The 21,100-nt window shown below is 42.3% G+C and overlaps 3 protein-coding genes across 5 annotated transcripts in view; all 3 read right to left on the bottom strand.

The window, feature by feature from the left end:
* The window catches only part of LOC112665499 (cationic amino acid transporter 3-like), a 116,461-nt gene extending 95,955 nt beyond the window's left edge, over nucleotides 1-20,506 (bottom strand). The window contains exons 1-2 of one of the 2 annotated variants that reach the window (XM_035707556.2): nucleotides 20,368-20,499; nucleotides 13,352-13,416 (exon numbers count right to left, since the gene is read on the bottom strand). The gene's annotated coding sequence lies outside the window, so the exon portion shown is untranslated. Of the gene's footprint in view, nucleotides 1-13,351; nucleotides 13,417-20,367 lie in introns of both variants that reach the window. The other variant, XM_049102253.1, reaches the window with a different exon arrangement.
* LOC112665665 (cationic amino acid transporter 3-like) overlaps nucleotides 1-20,506 on the bottom strand; it is a 67,228-nt gene extending 46,722 nt beyond the window's left edge. Inside the window, exon 1 of one of the 2 annotated variants that reach the window (XM_049102256.1) lies at nucleotides 20,368-20,506. The gene's annotated coding sequence lies outside the window, so the exon portion shown is untranslated. The remainder of the gene's footprint in view (nucleotides 1-20,367) is intronic. The other variant, XM_049102255.1, reaches the window with a different exon arrangement.
* LOC112642516 (cationic amino acid transporter 3-like) lies at nucleotides 1,178-20,506 on the bottom strand. Its single transcript, XM_035707558.2, has 2 exons — nucleotides 20,368-20,506; nucleotides 1,178-3,165 (listed from the first exon to the last, which is right to left on the bottom strand). The coding sequence occupies exon 2, from the start codon at nucleotides 2,973-2,975 to the stop codon at nucleotides 1,191-1,193; it is 1,785 nt and encodes a 594-aa protein (XP_035563451.2). The 5' UTR covers nucleotides 2,976-3,165; nucleotides 20,368-20,506; the 3' UTR covers nucleotides 1,178-1,190.
* Nucleotides 20,507-21,100: the final 594 nt, after the last annotated feature.

The following is a 21,100-nucleotide window of genomic DNA, read 5'->3' as shown; positions in this document are numbered from 1 at the left end:
AAGCTTCTTATCTTGATGAAGTCCCAATAGTTCATTTTTGCTTTTGTTTCTTTTGCCTTCGTAGATGTATCTTGTAAGAAGTTACTGTGGCCGAGTTCAAAAAGGGTGTTGCCTGTGTTCTTCTCTAGGATTTTGATGGAATCTTGTCTCACATTTAGATCTTTCATCCATTTTGAGTTTATCTTTGTGTATGGTGAAAGAGAGTGGTCTAGTTTCATTCTTCTGCATGTGGATGTCCAATTTTCCCAGCAGCATTTATTGAAGAGACTGTCTTTCTTCCAATGGATAGTCTTTCCTCCTTTATCGAATATTAGTTGACCATAAAGTTCAGGGTCCACTTCTGGGTTCTCTATTCTGTTCCATTGATCTATGTGTCTGTTTTTGTGCCAGTACCACACTGTCTTGATGACCACGGCTTTGTAGTACAACCTGAAATCTGGCATTGTGATGCCCCAAGATATGGTTTTCTTTTTTAAAATTCCCCTGGCTATTCGGGGTCTTTTCTGATTCCACACAAATCTTAAAATAATTTGTTCTAACTCTCTGAAGAAAGTCATGGTATTTTGATAGGGATTGCATTAAACGTGTATATTGCCCTGGGTAACATTGACATTTTCACAATATTAATTCTGCCAATCCATGAGCATGGAATATTTTTCCATCTCTTTGTGTCTTCCTCAATTTCTTTCAGAAGTGTTCTATAGTTTTGAGGGTATAGATCCTTTACATCTTTGGTTAGGTTTATTCCTAGGTATCTTATGCTTTTGGGTGCAACTGTAAATGGGATTGACTCCTTAATTTCTCTTTCTTCAGTCTCATTGTTAGAGTATGGAAATGCCACCGATATCTGGGCATTGATTTTGTATCCTGCCACGCTACCAAATTGCTGTATGAGTTCTAGCAATCTTGGGGTGGAGACTTTTGGGTTTTCTATGTAGAGTATCATGTCATCGGCGAAGAGGGAGAGTTTGACTTCTTCTTTACCAATTTGAATGCCTTTAATGTCTTTTTGTTGTCTGATTGCTGAGGCTAGGACTTCCAGTACTATGTTGAATAGTATTTTCACACCAATATCTCATAGGAGCCCAAGGTTCCCATGTGCTCAAGAGTACTCCCCATTACTGTGCAGGGAACCAGACTGAATTCAGGTGTGATGATATCACACCAAAAATGTACTGGCACTGCTGAGTTCAAGGTCTATGGTTTGGCCTCTTAAGGCTGCGCTGGATCCCATAGGCGAAGTAGATAACAAACCCAGTCAGCATCCAGGCACCAAATCGGACCCAGGTGCCAGCGGTCATCTGCATCATAAGGCAAACATTCAGAAAGATGCTCAGGAGTGGGAGGAGAGGCAGACCAGGTACCTTAAAATGAAGCAGATGGGAGCTCTGTGGCTGTCTCCAGATGATTCCAGTGATCCCAGATATGAGCACCAGGAGCAGCACAACCACTGTGATCCACCCTGGGTCTCCAGAAAGCAGACCTGGCCACTGGGCCAGCACCAGGCAAAGAACAATAAGCAGCAGAGCAAGCAGTGAGGAGCAAACATAGACAACTCGGCCAGAAAGTGGAGTGGGGGTGGGGCTGCCTGGAAAAATTAGTCCCTGTAGAGTTAGCTTCTCCTCTTGCACCTCTGCTTCATTTCCCTCATTCTCCTCTTCCTCCTCTGCTTTGTTTTCTTTATTCCTCCTTTTAGGCTGATACCTGATGATGAGAATACAAAATGCTACCAGGGAATAAGATAGCAGGGTTGCAATTGACCTGAGGTCCAAGAGATCAGTGAATCCAAAGAAGAATAATATGATTACTGCAATAACATAAATGAATATCCTCAACATTAACTGGGGGTATGTGCCAGCCATGACCCTGGCAATCACAGGGAACAGGAGGCCATCTTCTGCCATCATGTTTATCACTAAAAGTATGGGGAACACAAAGCTGTAATACATGCTGACAAAAATACTACAGGAAATTGCAATAGTTACAACATAGTAGGCAAGGCCCCAGCCAATATGGAGAAATACCTCAGGCAAGGTGCTCCCAGGTCGGAGCTGGTAGTAAGGCACCATAAGTGTAAGTGCTGCAGAGACACCAAAATATACCAAGATGCAGGTGAGCAGTGAAATAACAATGCCCATGGGGATTGAACGCTCAGGCATGTGCGATTCTTTGACTCTGGTAACAAGAACGCTGAAACCTATAAAAGCATAGAAACAGGTAGCTGCTCCACGGAGAATCCCCTGGAAGCCAAAAGGCATGAATCCTCCAGAGCCCAGAGGGCCCAAGCTAGAGGTGTCATTGAGTCCAGCCTTTATATAGTCCTCTTCTGTGAGCTTCCAGTTGTGCAGGTCCCCCTTAATGAAGCCAGAGACGATGACAAAACTGAGAACCAAAAGTTTCACCAATGTGAACAGTTTGAAAACTATGAAGACCCCACGAAAACTCAGATTTCGAATTTCTAAAAGAAACAACCAAAGGACCATAGTAAAGTAGACTAGATTATCTGCTAAGACTTGGGGAATGTGCTCTGAGATGCTCTCAGAGATCTGATTTCCAATCAGGTAGTCAAAAATTAAGGTCCAGGCCCGGATCACAACAACTGCATCAATAAAAAAGGAGAGGATGAGGTTCCAACCGGTGATGAATGCCCAGAGTTCGCCTATAGTGACAAAACAGTAGAGATATGCGGAACCAGGATGCGGAACCCGGCCACTAAACTCTGCATAGCACAGCCCAGCCAATAACGAAGTTAGGCCAGCCACCAAGAAGCATATCACAGTGGCTGGTCCTGCTTGACTACTAGCCACCTCAGCAAGCAGGAAATACACACCAACCCCCACTGTGCGGCCCACACACAGGGCCACTAAATCCAGAGTGCTCATGCTTCTACCATATTTAAACTCATAAACGTTTTGTTCCAGTGGACGTCTGTGTACCAGCTTTTGACCAAACTTGCGAAGTGCTTGACGCAGCATTCTAGCTGGAATTGAAGAAGATTCTAAAGATCAGAGAGCTGTAGCAACATCTGGGAGCCAAGAGTGTTTAGATCTGGTTCAGTGAGGCTGAATTAAGCCAAGTTGGGTTAGGGCTGCAAAGGTTGAGAAGCTCAAGCTTCACAGTTGCTGCTTCATATTTCTTCTAGAATCTGTTATCCTTCCATAATGCCTAGGGAAACAATAAGTGTATACTGAACATTGGTGTTCAACCAGCCAAATGAAACTCAAAAGTCACATGTAAGTTGGTTCAGGCCAAGTATCACAGAAACTGACACCAAAAGACAAAAAAAATCAAAAAAATCATGAAAAAAATCAATTGTGCTTTCCCCCCGAGAAAAAGTACCAAAGACCATCCAACATTCTGCTTTCAAAAACAAAAAACTGTATTTTTCAGTAGGCTCTATGCCCACCATGGAGCCCAACCCATGGCCCAAATTCACAACTTTGAGATCAATACTAGAACCAGTATTGAGACTTGGACTCTCAACTGACTGAGCCACCCCAGGATCCCAAAATCCTCCTTTTTTACACACCACGTGACATAATCCCATTTGATCTCATAAATCATGTAGCTTCACGTACTAATTAAGACACAACAGAGCTTGTATGTATCATGGGATTTTCACATGCTGTGAAAAGTGTGTGCTGTGCTTGAGCATAGGTTATGACACATTAATTCATGGACTAGAGGGCCATGATGAAATTACAGACCCACTTTTTATATATCATCAGAGTTTAAAATACAAATATTGGTGTATCAATCTTAAAGCTCTTATCACTAAACAACAAGCACATGAGACAGATAAGGAGGCTCAGTTCTTAACTTATGGATTCTTTCTACACTATTTAAAGTGTCCCTAACCCACAACCAGGCTTCACATCCCCTCCATGGTTCCTACCGCCCTTTCTTCATAGTCTTTCCTTCCTTCATCATCTGAACTGTCCTTATTCCTCCAGCCTCATTCCCTGCCCAGTTCCAGCTCCAGCTGAGAAATTCAACACTTGCCCTGTTCCCTGCCCTCTAATGCCCTCTTGGCCCCTTCACTTAGCTAACTCTCACTTCTCTTTCAGTTCCCAGGTCAGCAGTTACTTCCCCAGGAAGCCTCCACTGACCCTTATGCTGCCCTTCTTATGTGCTCTCACAGCACCAAGCTTTGCCTTGGTGCCATTGATCCTAATATATCCAAATTCCAGGTCAGCTGCCTGTCTCCTCCATCAAACTGTGGGTTAGGTGTTCAATAAATAATTCTTGAACAACTGACCACACTGAGAAGAGAACCTGCAAGAAGCCATTATCCAGAATTTCTATATACTGGATATTAATATACCTATTTTGTAGTCAAGCAACCTTGATAAATATAGATCAGGTAAAGAAAAACATGGTATTACCTTCCTTGTGGAAGGTGAGCAAAATGGATAGTGAGAAGGGGAAAACAACTGTGATGAAACTTTGAATGCATATCATTCATGGCAGGTATAAACCACACCTAAGTGGTAAACAGTTGTTGGCCTTTGAGGACACTTGTTTAAAAATATCGGGCTGCTTTGGATTATAGACAACCAATACCCATGCCCAGTTTGAGAATCCCTACTTTTTGGAAGGCATAGGCTCAGGCACTATAATCCAGGTAGGATGTCCTAAAGCAGAGTTTCTCACTTCAGGGAACAGAGGCAGGCATAATGAAGACACCTGGGGGCATTTTCAAACTTCAATCTTCTCCCTCTGGAGATTCTTGTCCACTAGCCCTTACTTCCCATAGCTGCTCTAAACCACCCCAATTCACAAGAAATCATCCTCAAGTTCAAGAGAAATGGATTCTGAAAACTTCCTTCACAGGAGGCAGCATAGTTGAATAGCTAGGAGTAAGGTTCTGCAGGTAGACTGTTCAGGTTGAATCTCACCTCAACCTCATACCTGGATGACTCTGGTCAGATTAGTTCACCTCTTAGAGCTTTAGCTTCCACAGAAGTCAAATGGAAGTAAAAGTGAATACTGACAAGACAGTGTGAGGAGTAAGTGAAATGATGCCTGTAAGCACCTCAGTGCCTAGAAAACAATCAGGACTTAATATGATTACCTAGTATTTAATATTGAAACCCAGTCAAAAGTAATCAAATTTTGAAAATCTATCAGTCTGTATAAATGTGCAGACTCAAAACCAACCACTAAAACTCAAGCTTGTCAGCTAGCCCTCAAAGACAGTGAAAACAGTTTTATTCCATATGATTCACCTTCAAATGTTAAGGACTCTAATTAGACACCCTCATACATACTGGTGATAACACACGGGGGGTCCTAGGCCTACTACATTAGGCCAGGCATGGAGAAATGCAAGATTCAATACATAATAATAATTAATAATAACAGTAATAATAATATCTTTGCCCATCTGGAACAAGGAGTACTGGGTACTATGAAGGTAAGAACAATGAACATATAACAGAAATCCTGGATCGTGACTATATGAACTTGGGTAATTTGATTAATCTCTCTAAGCCTTAGGCTCCTCATCCATTGACTTGACTTCCCTCACTGGATCAACATGAGAATTCAATAAGAGAGGGGGAGGAGCAAGATGGCGGAAGAGTAGGGTCCCCAAATCACCTGTCTCCACCAAACTACCTAGAAAACCTTCAAATTATCCTGAAAATCTATGAATTCGGCCTGAGAATTAAAGAGAGAACACCTGGAATGCAACAGTGAGAAGAGTTCGCGCTTCTATCAAGGTAGGAAGACCGGGAAAAGAAATAAAGAAACAAAGGCCTCCAAGGGGGAGGGGCCCGCGAGGAGCCGGGCTGAGGCCGGGGCGAGTGTCCCCAGGACAGGAGAGCCCCGTCCCGGAGACGCAGGAGCTGCACCGACCTTCCCGGGGGGAAAGGGGCTCGCGGGGAGGTGGAGCAGGACCCAGGAGGGCGGGGATGCCCTCGGATTCCCCGGGACAGTAACAGCAACTGCGCGCCCAGGAGAGTGCGCCGAGCTCCCTAAGGGCTGCAGCGCGCACGGCGGGACCCGGAGCAGCTCGGGGGGCTCGGGCGGCGGCTCCGCGGAGGGGGCTGCGCGGCCCCGGGAGCAGCTCGGCCGGGTTCGGGCAGAGGAAGAGGCTCCGTGCAGAGGGGCCTGCGTGGTTCCAGGAGCAGCTCGGAGGGGCTCGGGCGGCAGCTCCGCGGAGGGGGTTGCGCGGCCCGGGAGCGCGAATCCACCAGCGCAGGCTCCGGAGCACAGGGCGCCGGGACACAGCCCAGGATCCGGCCTCCCCCGGGACAGGCAGAGGCCGGGAGGGCCCAGGACAGCGAGGACGCTCCTGCCCCGAGCTGAGCAGATCAGCGGCCCCGCCCCGGAGCCTCCAGGCCCTGCAGACGGAGTTCCTGCCGGAGCTGAATCCAGGTTTCCAGAGCTGCCCCGCCACTGGGGCTGTTCCTCCTGCGGCCTCACGGGGTAAACAACCCCCACTGAGCCCTGCACCAGGCGGGGGCACAGCAGCTCCCCCAACTGCTAACACCTGAAAATCAGCACAGCAGGCCCCTCCCCCAGAACACCAGCTAGACGGACAACTTCCAGGAGAAGCCAAGGGACTTAAAGTACACAGAATCAGAAGATACTCCCCGGTGGTTCTTTTTTTTTTTTTTTTGGTTTTTTTTTTTTTTTTTTTTGGTTTTTTGGTTTTGTTTTTTTTGTTTTTGTTTTTTTGTTTTTTTGTTTTGTTTTGTTTTGCTTTTTGATTTGTTTCCTTCCCCCACCCCCCCTTTTTTCTCCTTTCTTTTTCTTTCTCTTTTTCTTCTTTTTTTTTTCTTTCGTTTTTTTTCTCTTCCCTTTTTTTTTCTCTTTCTCTTTTCTTTCCTTCTTTCTCTCCTCTCTTTTTCTCTTTTTCCCAATACAACTTGCTTTTGGCCACTCTGCACTGAGCAAAATGACTAGAAGGAAAACCTCACCTCAAAAGAAAGAATCAGAAACAGTCCTCTCTCCCACAGAGTTACAAAATCTGGATTACAATTCAATGTCAGAAAGCCAATTCAGAAGCACTATTATACAGCGACTGGTGGCTCTAGAAAAAAGTATAAAGGACTCAAGAGACTTCATGACTGCAGAATTTAGAGCTAATCAGGCAGAAATTAAAAATCAATTGAATGAGATGCAATCCAAACTAGAAGTCCTAACGACGAGGGTTAACGAGGTGGAAGAACGAGTGAGTGACATAGAAGACAAGTTGATAGCAAAGAGGGAAACTGAGGAAAAAAGAGACAAACAATTAAAAGACCATAAAGATAGATTAAGGGAAATAAACGACAGCCTGAGGAAGAAAAACCTACGTTTAATTGGGGTTCCCGAGGGCGCCGAAAGGGACAGAGGGCCAGAATATGTATTTGAACAAATTCTAGCTGAAAACTTTCCTAATCTGGGAAGGGAAACAGGCATTCAGATCCAGGAAATAGAGAGAGCCCCCCCTAAAATCAATAAAAACCATTCAACACCTCGACATTTAATTGTGAAGCTTGCAAATTCCAAAGATAAGGAGAAGATCCTTAAAGCAGCAAGAGACAAGAAATCCCTGACTTTTATGGGGAGGAGTATTAGGGTAACAGCAGACCTCTCCACAGAGACCTGGCAGGCCAGAAAGGGCTGGCAGGATATATTCAGGGTCCTAAAGGAGAAGAACATGCAACCAAGAATACTTTATCCAGCAAGGCTCTTATTCAAAATGGAAGGAGAGATAAAGAGCTTCCAAGACAGGCAGCAACTAAAAGAATATGTGACCTCCAAACCAGCTCTGCAAGAAATTTTAAGGGGGACTCTTAAAATTCCCCTTTAAGAAGAAGTTCAGTGGAACAGTCCACAAAAACAAAGACTGAATAGATATCATGATGACACTAAACTCATATCTCTCAATAGTAACTCTGAATGTGAACGGGCTTAATGACCCCATCAAAAGGCGCAGGGTTTCAGACTGGATAAAAAAGCAGGACCCATCTATTTGCTGTCTACAAGAGACTCATTTTAGACAGAAGGACACCTACAGCCTGAAAATAAAAGGTTGGAGAACCATTTACCATTCGAATGGTCCTCAAAAGAAAGCAGGGGTAGCCATCCTTATTATCAGATAAACTAAAATTTACCCCAAAGACTGTAGTGAGAGATGAAGAGGGACACTATATCATACTTAAAGGATCTATTCAACAAGAGGACTTAACAATCCTCAATATATATGCTCCGAATGTGGGAGCTGCCAAATATATAAATCAATTATTAACCAAAGTGAAGAAATACTTAGATAATAATACACTTATACTTGGTGACTTCAATCTAGCTCTTTGTATACTCGATAGGTCTTCTAAGCACAACATCTCCAAAGAAACGAGAGCTTTAAATGATACACTGGACCAGATGGATTTCACAGATATCGACAGAACTTTACATCCAAACTCAACTGAATACACATTCTTCTCAAGCGCACATGGAACTTTCTCCAGAATAGACCACATATTGGGACACAATTCGGGTCTGAACCGATACCAAAAGATTGGGATTGTCCCCTGCATATTCTCGGACCATAATGCCTTGAAATTAGAACTAAATCACACCAAGAAGTTTGGAAGGACCTCAAACACGTGGAGGTTAAGGACCATCCTACTAAAAGATGAAAGGGTCAACCGATGAAAGGGTCAACCAGGAAATTAAGGAAGAATTAAAAAGATTCATGGAAACTAATGAGAATGAAGATACAATCGTTCAAAATCTTTGGGATGCAGCAAAAGCAGTCCTAAGGGGGAAATACATCGCAATACAAGCATCCATTCAAAAACTGGAAAGAACTCAAATACAAAAGCTAACCTTACACATAAAGGAGCTAGAGAAAAAACAGCAAATAGATCCTACACCCAGGAGAAGAAGAGAGTTAATAAAGATTCGAGCAGAACTCAACGAAATCGAGACCAGAAGAACTGTGGAACAGATCAACAGAACCAGGAATTGGTTCTTTGAAAGAATTAATAAGATAGATAAACCATTAGCCAGCCTTATTAAAAAGAAGAGAGAGAAGACTCAAATTAATAAAATCATGAATGAGAAAGGAGAGATCACTACCAACACCAAGGAAATACAAACGATTTTAAAAACATATTATGAACAGCTATACGCCAATAAATTAGGCAATCTAGAAGAAATGGACACATTCCTGGAAAGGCACAAACTACCAAAACTGGAACAGGAAGAAATAGAAAACCTTAACAGGCCAATAACCAGGGAGGAAATTGAAGCAGTCATCAAAAACCTCCCAAGACACAAGAGTCCAGGGCCAGATGGCTTCCCAGGGGAATTTTATCAAACGTTTAAAGAAGAAACCATACCTATTCTCCTAAAGCTGTTTGGAAAGATAGAAAGAGATGGAGTACTTCCAAATTCGTTCTATGAGGCCAGCATCATCTTAATTCCAAGACCAGACAAAGACCCCACCAAAAAGGAGAATTACAGACCAATATCCCTGATGAACATGGATGCAAAAACTCTCCAAAAGATACTGGCCAATAGGATCCAACAGTACATTAAGAAAATTATTCACCATGACCAAGTAGGATTTATCCCCGGGACACAAGGCTGGTTCCACACCCGTAAAACAATCAATGTGATTCATCATATCAGCAAGAAAAAACCAAGAACCATATGATCCTCTCATTAGATGCAGAGAAAGCATTTGACAAAATACAGCATCCATTCCTGATCAAAACTCTTCAGAGTGTAGGGATAGAGGGAACATTCCTCGACATCTTAAAAGCCATCTACAAAAAGCCCACAGCAAATATCATTCTCAATGGGGAAGCACTGGGAGCCTTTCCCCTAAGATCAGGAACAAGACAGGGATGTCCACTCTCACCACTGCTATTCAACATAGTACTGGAAGTCCTAGCCTCAGCAATCAGACAACAAAAAGACATTAAGGCACTCAAATTGGCAAAGAAGAAGTCAAACTCTCCCTCTTCACCGATGACATGATACTCTACATAGAAAACCCAAAAGTCTCCACCCCAAGATTGCTAGAACTCATACAGCAATTCGGTAGCGTGGCAGGATACAAAGTCAATGCCCAGAAATCAGTGGCATTTCTATACACTAACAATGAGACTGAAGAAAGTGAAATTAAGGAGTCAATCCCATTTACAGTTGCACCCAAAAGCATAAGATACCTAGGAATAAACCTCACTAAAGAGGTAAAGGATCTATACCCTCAAAACTATAGAACACTTCTGAAAGAAATTGAGGAAGACACAAAGAGATGGAAAAATATTCCATGCTCATGGATTGGCAGAATTAATATTGTGAAAATGTCAATGTTACCCAGGGCAATATACACGTTTAATGCAATCCCTATCAAAATACCATGACTTTCTTCAGAGAGTTAGAACAAATTATTTTAAGATTTGTGTGGAATCAGAAAAGACCCCAAATAGCCAGGGGAATCTTAAAAAAGAAAACCATATCTGGGGGCATCACAATGCCAGATTTCAGGCTGTACTACAAAGCTGTGGTCATCAAGACAGTGTGGTACTGGCACAAAAACAGACACATAGATCAATGGAACAGAATAGAGAACCCAGAAGTGGACCCTGAACTTTATGGTCAACTAATATTCGATAAAGGAGGAAAGACTATCCATTGGAAGAAAGACAGTCTGTTCAATAAATGGTGCTGGGAAAATTGGACATCCACATGCAAAGGAATGAAACTAGACCACTCTGTTTCACCATAACAAAGATAAACTCAAAATGGATGAAAGATCTAAATGTGAGACAAGATTCCATCAAAATCCTAGAGGAGAACACAGGCAACACCCTTTTTGACTCGGCCACAGTAACTTCTTGCAAGATACATCCACAAAGGCAAAAGAAACAAAAGCAAAAATGAACTATTGGGACTTCATCAAGATAAGAAGCTTTTGCACAGCAAAGGATACAGTCAACAAAACTAAAAGACAACCTACAGAATGGGAGAAGATATTTGCAAATGACCTATCAGATAAAGGGCTAGTTTCCAAGATCTATAAAGAACTTATTAAACTCAACACCAAAGAAACAAACAATCCAATCATGAAATGGGCAAAAGACATGAACAGAAATCTCACAGAGGAAGACATAGACATGGCCAACACGCATATGAGAAAATGCTCTGCATCACTTGCCATCAGGGAAATACAAATCAAAACCACAATGAGATACCACCTCACACCAGTGAGAATGTGGAAAATTAACAAGGCAGGAAGCAACAAATGTTGGAGAGGATGCGGAGAAAAGGGAACCCTCCTGCACTGTTGGTGGGAATGTGAACTGGTGCAGCCACTCTGGAAAACTGTGTGGAGGTTCCTCAAAGAGTTAAAAATAGACCTGCTCTACGACCCAGCAATTGCACTGTTGGGGATTTACCCCAAAGATACAGATGCAATGAAATGCCGGGACACCTGCACCCCAATGTTTATAGCAGCAATGTCCACAATAGCCAAACTGTGGAAGGAGCTTCGGTGTCCATCGAAAGATGAATGGATAAAGAATATGTGGTATATGTATACAATGGAATATTGCTCAGCTATTAGAAATGACAAATACCCACCATTTGCTTCAACGTGGATGGAACTGGAGGATATTATGCTGAGTGAAGTAAGTCAGTCGGAGAAGGACAAACATATGTTCTCATTCATATGGGGAATATAAATAATAGTGAAAGGGAATATAAGGGAAGGGAGAAGAAATGTGTGGGAAATATCAGAAAGGGAGACATAACGTAAAGACTGCTAACTCTGGGAAACGAACTAGGGGTGGTAGAAGGGGAGGAGTGTGGGGGTGGGAGTGATTGGGTTACGGGCATTGGGGGTTATTCTGTATGTTGGTAAATTGAACACCAATAAAAAAAAATAGAAAGCCCAGAAGTGGACCCACAACTATATGGTCAAATAATCTTTTACAAAGCTAGAAACAATATCCAATGGAAATAAGTCAGCATCTTCAACAAGTGGTGTTGGGAATACTGGACAGCAACATCCCGAAGAATGAAACTGGATCACTTTCTTACTCCATACACAAAAATGAAGTCAAAATGAATGAAAGATCTAAATGTGAAACAGGAATCCATCAAAATCCTAGAGAAGAACACAGACAGTAACCTCTTTGACCTCAGGCATACCAACCTCTTAACAGACACATCTCTAGAGGCAAGGGGAGTAAAGCAAAAATTAACTATAGTGATTTCATCAATATAAAAAGTTTCTGCATGGTAAAAAACAATCAACCAACCTAAAAGACAACCTACAGAATGGGAGAAGACATTTCCAAATGACATATCTGATAACAGGTTTGTATTCAACATCTATAAGGAACATATCAAATGCAACACCACAAAAATAACAATCCAGTCAAGAAATGGTCAGAAGACATGAACAGACATTTGTCCAAAGAAGACATCTAAATGGCTAACAGACAGATAAAAAGATGGTCAACATCACTCATCATCAGGGAAATACAAGTCAAAACCACCATGGGATATAACCTTATGCCTGTCAGAATAGCTAAATATAACAACACACAAAAAAAACAACAGGTGTTGGCGAGTATGTGAAGAAAGAGGAACCCTCCTACACTATTGGTGGGAATGCAAACTAATGAGATCACTCTGAAGAAGAGCATGGAGATTCCTCAAAAAAGTTAAAAACAGAACTACACTTCATCCAGCAACTGTACAACTAGGTATTTACCAAAGGATACAAAATACTGATTTGAAGAGGCACATGCACACTGATGTTTATAGCAGTATTATCAACAATAGCCAAATTATGGAAAGAGCCCAGATGTCCATCGATTGATGAGTAGATAAAGAAGATGTGGTATCTATATACAATGGAATATTACTCAGACATCAAAATGAATGAAATCTTGCCATCTACAACCTTGTGGATGGAACTAGAGAGTATTATGCTAAGTGAAATAAATCAGTCACAGAAAGACAAATATCATATGATTGCATTTATATGAGATTTAACAAAACTGATGAACATAGGGGAAGGGAAAGAAAAATAAAATAAGATGAAAACAAACAGTGAGGCAAACCATAAGAGACTTGTAATGATCAAGAACAAACTTAGAGTCCTGGAGGGAGGTGGTAGGAGATGAGCTAAATGGATGATGGGCTTTAAGAAGGGTACTTGTTGTGATGAGCAATGTGTGTTGTATGTACATGATGAATCACTAAACTCTATACCTGAAACCGATTTTAGCCTATGTGTTAGCTAACTAGAATTTAAACAAAAAATTTGAAATAAAAATGATCAGTCTACAAACAGTGCGTTCCACAGAAACTGACTTTCTATAAAACAACTGACCTGTGTTGTTCAAAAACTGTCAGTGTCAGGAATGGCAGGAATGGCAGGAACAGCAGGACGAGGAACTGTTGCAGATGAAAGGAAAATAAAGAAACATGACAATGAGATGCAATGCAGAGCCCTGGACTGCACCTCAATCAGGGAGAAATATTTTACTATAAAATTGAATAATTACTAATCTTTGAATATGGACCATATTCACACACACACACACATAGAGGAGAGAGCAATAAAATGTGCCAATATATCAACAACTGCTCAATGTCATTGAAAGATAAAGGAATGTTAATGCTACTATTCTTGCAGCTTTCTGTAGGTTTGATAATTGTGAAACGAAAAGGGTAGGAAGAAAACAACAATGTCCCAGTAGCAAAGGTTATGGTTTCTCCTTCCCTAGATGTCCTTTATAAACAAGCTTACCGTGACTTTTGGATGGAACCAATTTTTATCCAGAATGATCTAGCCCCAAATCAGGAACATTAGATCAGAGGAGTGAGTAGAAAGATAGAACTCCCATGTCTTTGACTTACAACCATATTTGTCAGCAAGCAAAAATTACTGGAAAAAAACTACAACCTTGGCTCATGTTACCATGCTTATAAAAACTCTATCCTCTTTTATTGTTATTTTGTGAGACTGACACAAACTAATAAACCAGGGCCCTAGGCTTGAACTCTAGAGGCATTGGGGAATATGTGCAAAGGTTGGAGGTAGAGAAAAATGGTGTCTGACATATAGGGGAACCACTTATATGTGCAATATTTATGGCCACATGGACAGAGCCATGAAAGAGAACAAGAATTTGAGCTGCAAGTAATATGCAACATTATTTCATTTAACCCCCATAACAACCCCATGACCTAAGTATTATTCTTCTCTTTGAGACCAGGTCACACTCTGCCAATGTCTCCCTCTCCTCCCATATACATAGTGATGGACCAGAGCTGGAAGTACTGTGATGTTAAGTCTGAGAGCTCTATCTAAACATGTCCTGCTAAAACCAAACCAAATTTGGGGCCAAAATATCTCCATATCATTCATTCATTCATTTTCACACATTTTTGTCAGCATAGATGTGCCATGATACTTTTTAATTAAAAAAAAAACTGCTGAAGACAGATTCAACGGAGTGGTCATATACTCAAAATGTATGTTATGAAGCAAAATTGGAAATAATCCTTTGGCATTTCCAAAGAAAATGTGAATTCCATTTTTAAATGCATGTCGAACAGAATACTCTTGTTATAAGGATTAATTGCCACTATCTTCTCTATGGCATTCCACTTAATGGAATGATTAATAGTTGCAGACTGAAATATTACATTTTGTTAATTTGTTTAATATTTTTATTTTATGTTTTTAATTTAAATACAATTGATTAACATGTAATGTATTATAGGTTTCAGAGATGCAGGTCAGTGAGTGTTCAGTCAATATAAGACACCCTCCTTGACTAAAAATGAGCAGTAGTGTTCCCCATTGTGACCCATGTCTGTCACCAGCTCTAAGCCCATAGCACCTAGAGCATTGAGAATATTTATTGATCACTCAGAAATAATCACTAGGACCTATGGACATCAAGCATCATTACAGAATTCTTTGTCTCTTTGTGGATCACCTCACTGTATTTTTTAAGTTATTAACAAATACAGACTTGACATAAGGAACAATGGGCATTGTGAACATGCTATTACCTTAGGAAGATCAATAAAGAAGATAAAGGATTGCCTTTAAATTTTAGCTTCAAAACAAAGAAAACCCTAAATATGACCAGAAACAAGGGTATTGACAAGGCAGCCTCTAAGGACTTTATTCGGGATAATAACATAAAAGTTTTGAATACATCTAAGGAATTCCAACTGAAACCATTGGTTTCAGATATTTGGAGATCACCAACCTCACCCTCAATTCAATTCAGCTGACATGAAGTCACATGGACCCTTAGCGCCTTGTCCATACAACCTCTACCTACTAGGTTCCTATGGTTTGCCAATATTGCATATCCAGGGCCAGCCTCCTGCCATACTCTGTGGTCCACCCTCTTGGTCCATAAAATTTGTAACTCTAAATACAAGATACTCTCACCTCTCACTCAGATTCACAAGACAAGGCCCTAAATCACATTCTTCCTGACTACTACATTGCCCCAGAAAACTGAAGTGGGAGTACTCCCTACTGTCTTTCTGGAAAATGACACTTTCTTCAAGTCTTAAAAAGACACACACACACACACACACACACACACACACACACACACACACAGAGTTTCCTCCTCTCTATCTGATCCAAACTTCTAAGATGGTATTTTAAGTCTTTCTTTGCACCGTTTTTACCACTTTCCTGCTAACAAACTTTTCTGTGTCTCCTGCTTGAACAGAACAAATTTTTCCCCACACATGCATGTCTTGCTGGTGTTAACATCAGCCCTCACACTGCCTAGAACACATTCTTCCCAACCCTGTTCAACATGTCTCTACCTCCAGAAATAGCTTGGGCACACCTCCAGATAGATATCCAGTCTCTCCATGAAGCTCCACTTGCTCCCTGATCTCCCCTCATTAATGTCCAGTGGGCCTGGAACTCTGCACTGGGAGAATTCCTAGTTAGGGAAGAGGGTAGGAGTAGTAGGTAGTGAGTTGGAGTACAGGAGCAGAGCTTCTGTGTGATGACATTCTCAGCTTGCCTTTCCTTTCCCTGATGGAGCCTGAGGTACAAAGAGTTAACTGGCTACAGCCAAGGAAGGACCCTAGACTCTAAAGCCCATTTTGGCTAAGACAGAAATCTGACAAAGAACTGAGGTCCAAGTCTCTTTCACCACCACGAAGTGAAAATACAAGGGAAGTAACCCAAGTCAGTTGACACAAAGTGCATTACCTGTGACATTTATGATTTGCTCCAGTGTCATCTCCTTGATGCGTGACAACTGAACAGACAGGACAGAGTTTTGCTATTTCCACTTTTTACTTTGTTTATAAAACAAGTCACCTAACACTTTAGCATTAGGCAACATGACATGATTCTCCAACTTCAATAAGTACATGTAGGGCTAGCCTGCAGAAGAGAGGAGTGTACAACAGTCAAAGGATTGAAGGGGGTGTAGAATAGGATTTTCACCTGTTTCAGGAGAATAAGGAAGTATCCTTATAGTGTAAGCACCCAGAGAAAAGATATTCCTGGATTTGTTACCTTTTTTTCCTATAATCTGTAAATAACTACACAGGTGCATTCAATGTATTTTGCATTGGGGCTAAACAGAGACATTGGATGGTCTCTCAAGTAAAGACTACGTAAATTTCTACATGAGAAAGACTGGATTCAATCTATTAAAGATCAGATTTCCACTAAGTATAATGAATACAAAGGCAAATTCCAAAGTAGAAAATTCGGGAACCACAGTGATTCTTTGCACAAAAGAAGTCAAGCAAAAGAAATATCTTCCTTCCCTCTAATTTATCAACACCGCCACCAATATCCCCAAATCATCACACACTCAGTTACACACAGTGCAAGACAATGGTGGCATATACAGAATTCCACTCTCTGGGAACTTACACCTTAGGGCATTTCATGAACACCTCCCCACCTGCTGAAATAAGTAAAAGATAGGTCCACTATGAACCAGAAAGGGCATTCCTAAGTAAGAAATGAACAGTCAAGGCAAAGGCATGTGAGATCCCACTTGGCTTACTAGTAGATGAAAGGGAAGGGTACTAAGGACGACATTTTCCAGTGTTGGCAAGACCAGTGAAAATCTTCTGTGCACTGTGGGTCAGCCTGAGAAGACTGTGTAGAAGAGGTGGGAATTGATATTGTGTATAACTATAACCATCTTGATATTGTGCATAACTGTTGCCAAGGAAAACATCACTTCAAGCTACATCTTCACTTGGGCCATGATCCAATAGGTAGAGCTCCCTTAGGCCTTCCTTCTATGCCCCCCACCAAAACCACAAAACAAATTCCACCACACATTGAGCCAGTAAATCCAGTTTGCCCAAATGGACAAATCCGCTTAAATATTTGCTACAGCTTTTAAAATAAATCCAGGTACTAAAATATTATGTTAATGATAATGATGCTAATAATTCTTCTCAGTACTGGCCTATGCAGGAAAGAAAGAGGGAAACCATTGTAGTAATAAAAAATGTGTAACTTCTCTCCTAGCAAAAGAGAAGGAAAGGTCAGATAACTTCCTTCAAAGGTTGGAAAGAAGGCTGAAGTAACCAAATTCTCTCATGCTGAAGAAAATAATATCCTAACTTATCTCCCAGGAGTCCTGTGAAAACCACCTCACCAAACGTATCACTTACCAGGCACCCTCCCACCTATGATCTACTTCGTACTACATTCTGGTTATATGCAACTTAGAAGAAGCCTTTGTGTCCCTTTCTAAAATAAAAACTTCTAGATACAACCTGCTTCATCTTCTCACCATGAGCCTAGAATGCCAAATTGTCCAAGTAGATATTACTAGGTGCAACCAAGACTTGAAATTGAAGGCATGGCAGCTCCCAAACTGTCTGCTCATTAGACCAAGAGGAAACACAGGCACCTCCTCCTACTCACATACCTACCCTACCACCTCCAGCACTACACCTCTCAAATCCCATCCCAGTCTAGCAGAGGCTGAATTCCAACAGTGAAAATCTATCCTGATGCAGACTAATAGGCTCCAAACCAACTATATGTGGACCAAATCCATCCACCCAATAGATTCCAAAATCTATGTAGGTGGCGACCAAAACATTTTGCTTCCTCCTACAAAATACACGGAGTCCCTGCCAGCAGCAGCAGTATGCTAGTAGCATTGCACCATTAATTGGGTAAACAATCAGATAACCAGGGCTTCTGTAGAGGCTGTAGAGACTCTGTATTATCTAGTATCATTCTGGGGTGGTTGTGAACAGGTGGCTTTTCTTAGTCCCTCTGGGATAATTTTAGAAAAGATGGAGTGAAATGCAATATTCCTCATTCACGATTTGACTCATTTACAGGTTTAGATTCAGTCAGAATCCAGTGAGGAAATTCTTCGTATTTCTATCACACCAAAACAAGAGGATAACCTGACAAATCAGAAAAGCCTGGGCTTCCCGCTCCTAGAAGTCTTCAGAAACAAGATGGGCTACCAGGAAGAACTAGAATGAGATTTTCCAAACAGGAAATAGAAAGAGAACTGGGAAAGCCAGCAAGGGTGAGTAATTAAGGGATGAGAAAGTGATAGGAGACATTGATGTCAACAGTGAAATTCGCTTTCTTCTCTACTTCTCCCTATGATTCTCCAATCCATTTTCTCAATCCTGAATCCTGCTGACACAAAACACCTAATAAAAGTCCTCAGGAGAAAGCAGAAGGAAATCCATCTACCTTTCCAAACTACAAGTATAGTGTAGGGGAGCACTGATTCACAGTCCTTTTTTCCAAGATGCCTTACTAAACACCTTTGTTTTTTCCCCTAAATTCTCCCTTTCCTTGTAAGCCCAGAATCATGAGATCCATCCAGTGGTCTAATCCATCACTATAGTGTTTCCACATTTGGACTAGTTGTTGTGGGTGTTCAGACCTAAGGTGCCTTCTTCCATGAACATCCTCCCAACACACACCCTCAGTAATATGCTGACGGTCAGAAAGGCTGACGGTCTGTCTGGTTTTCTTCCTTCATACCTTTAAATGCGTCTTCCTGTCCTCCTCTGTAAGGACTTGGCTATTTCTCTTTCCATCCTGTCTCACCAGACTAGGCTTGGTTCTTAAAATAGCCCTAGAAGGATGCTCTACATTACCACCATCTTCACTGGAGAGAGAATTGTTTTGCTTTGTTTTCAATTATATTCATTAGAGAGAAAGAGAGAGAGAGAACACAAGCAAGGAGGTAAGGCAGAGGCAGAACAGACTCTCAACTGAGCAGGGAACCTGATGTGGGGCTTGATCTCACTGAGCACATAACACCCCTGAAGTGATAATGGAGAGATATGGCCTAAGAACTGCTAGAGGGCAAGAGAAAGACAACCTATAAATCAACATTTTCCATATACAATCAAGATAAAAGGAGTGCATGGGTAAGTGTTCTCTGGGCTTGTAGTGTTAGCCTATGGCCCACAGTGTTCATGGTGGTGGAGAGGTAGGAAGAGTAGAGAACAGTATAGGTTCCAAAGGCCTTCAAAATTAAAGAGTTGCTGATATATTTTGTGATAACAGCAAAGTGCTTCTTGGTGAGTCAGTGTTTTAATGATCACTAGGTGGTCACTCCCCAGGGGACTTTGGTAATCTTTCCTCCTAAGCCTGACTTGGACTATAATCCATCCCCACTACAACTTTTTTAAATTAGATAAGAAAGGCAGGGAGATACCTTCAGCAGCTATAAAAATATTTAGCTCCTTGAGCCTGGAGGAAGATGACCCTCAAACCCACCCGGGTGATGGGGAACCACCTTACCAAACTGGACCTGCTCATCTGCAAAGTCCACACCAATGTCCTGCCTAAGAATATGTGATAAAGAGACTTCCAGGATCTCCGATGAGAAAAGGAGGCAAAACATGGAGGCAGCAGAGTCAGGGGGAAGAAACTACTCATTCAAAGAGAATGTCTAAGCACACTGTGTGCTGGGCCCTGTGGGAGAGACATAGATGAGGAAAGCAAGCTGTGCACCAGGTGAGAAAGGAAAGGACCGGAAGGAGGGTGGGGTCAACATGTGGGAGGACCCTGGAGGAGAAGTGCCGAGGAATAGCCTCCCCTAACTCAGATTTTCCTTAGCAGAGCTGAGAACCTGTCTAGTCTGGAGGAGAATGTGTAGACTTCCAAATCCCCCTGATCCCAGCAAACCTACCTGCCCTTCCCAAACTCACAAAGCCTCTGATCCACACCCCACCCCTAAACCAAAGTCTGGCTCTGGCGCCATGAAATACCCTCTGCTCAAACCCCACAGGGCTTCCATACCCAATGGTGTCCCAAGCCCAGGCTTCCTCCTCTCTGGCTCTGTCTCAGTTTTCCTACGAGGTCTTTAAACAAGGAAAATCACTCACCCAGGAGATTCATCTGCCTTCTAGGAGAAATACTTAGAAGAAAGTGCAAGACAAACCCAGGGACAGGAAAGGAACTTGGCCAGGCAGAGTCAGGACTTGGAGCAGAGCTCACAGGGTGCCCTCAGGAAGTTGAGGCCCTAAGGAGGCAATGTCCTCATGGAGGAGGGGCCTCAGGAGTCTGAACACTAACCAGGCTGGGCCTCATTTTGTTGGGGCTAAAGGGCGAAGAGGTCTGGGAAGATGTGAATTAGGAAAGAGGTGGCTGAGCTGGAACCCTGGGGGAAGGTTAGAGGTGGGCAATGGAAGACTAGTGGGGTCCTACGTGGTGAGGAGGTGGACTAGGGGCTCAAATGGGATTTTGTTGGAGACTCTGTTGGTAGCAAGGGGTGAGTTTAGAGGTTACCAAGCCCTCCAGGGTCCTGGGTATGGAGGAGGTCCTGGCTGGTAGGAGGAGAGTATGGGGAGCCCAGTGGAGCCCAGCCTGTGGTCTATGGAGGCCAGTCCCAGATCCAGCTAAGGAGCCCACTAAGCAGTTATATAACAAGGACAGAAGCACCCCACCACCCCAGGTACATCTACCAGAATCTCCTACAGGTTCCTCTACCAGCACCACCCATCCTGGTCCTTCCGCCATGTTTCCAATCACTCCAGGGATAAAACTAAAAGGGAGTTGTTTTAAGCTTCGCCATGAGGGATGTCCTTAGATAGTCACTCAGCATTCATAGCACATTCT

This window comes from Canis lupus, chromosome 27, assembly GCF_003254725.2.
Source record: "Canis lupus dingo isolate Sandy chromosome 27, ASM325472v2, whole genome shotgun sequence".
In the NCBI taxonomy this organism is placed as follows: Eukaryota; Metazoa; Chordata; class Mammalia; order Carnivora; family Canidae; genus Canis; species Canis lupus.
Note: the sequence above shows the minus strand (reverse complement) of the source record. Positions and strands in the feature narration are given on the sequence as shown.

Bases quoted from the DNA above. Each gene is read 5' to 3' on its own strand.
- LOC112642516 (XM_035707558.2), bottom strand. From the start codon at position 2,975: ATGCTGCGTCAAGCACTTCGCAAGTTTGGTCAAAAGCTGGTACACAGA.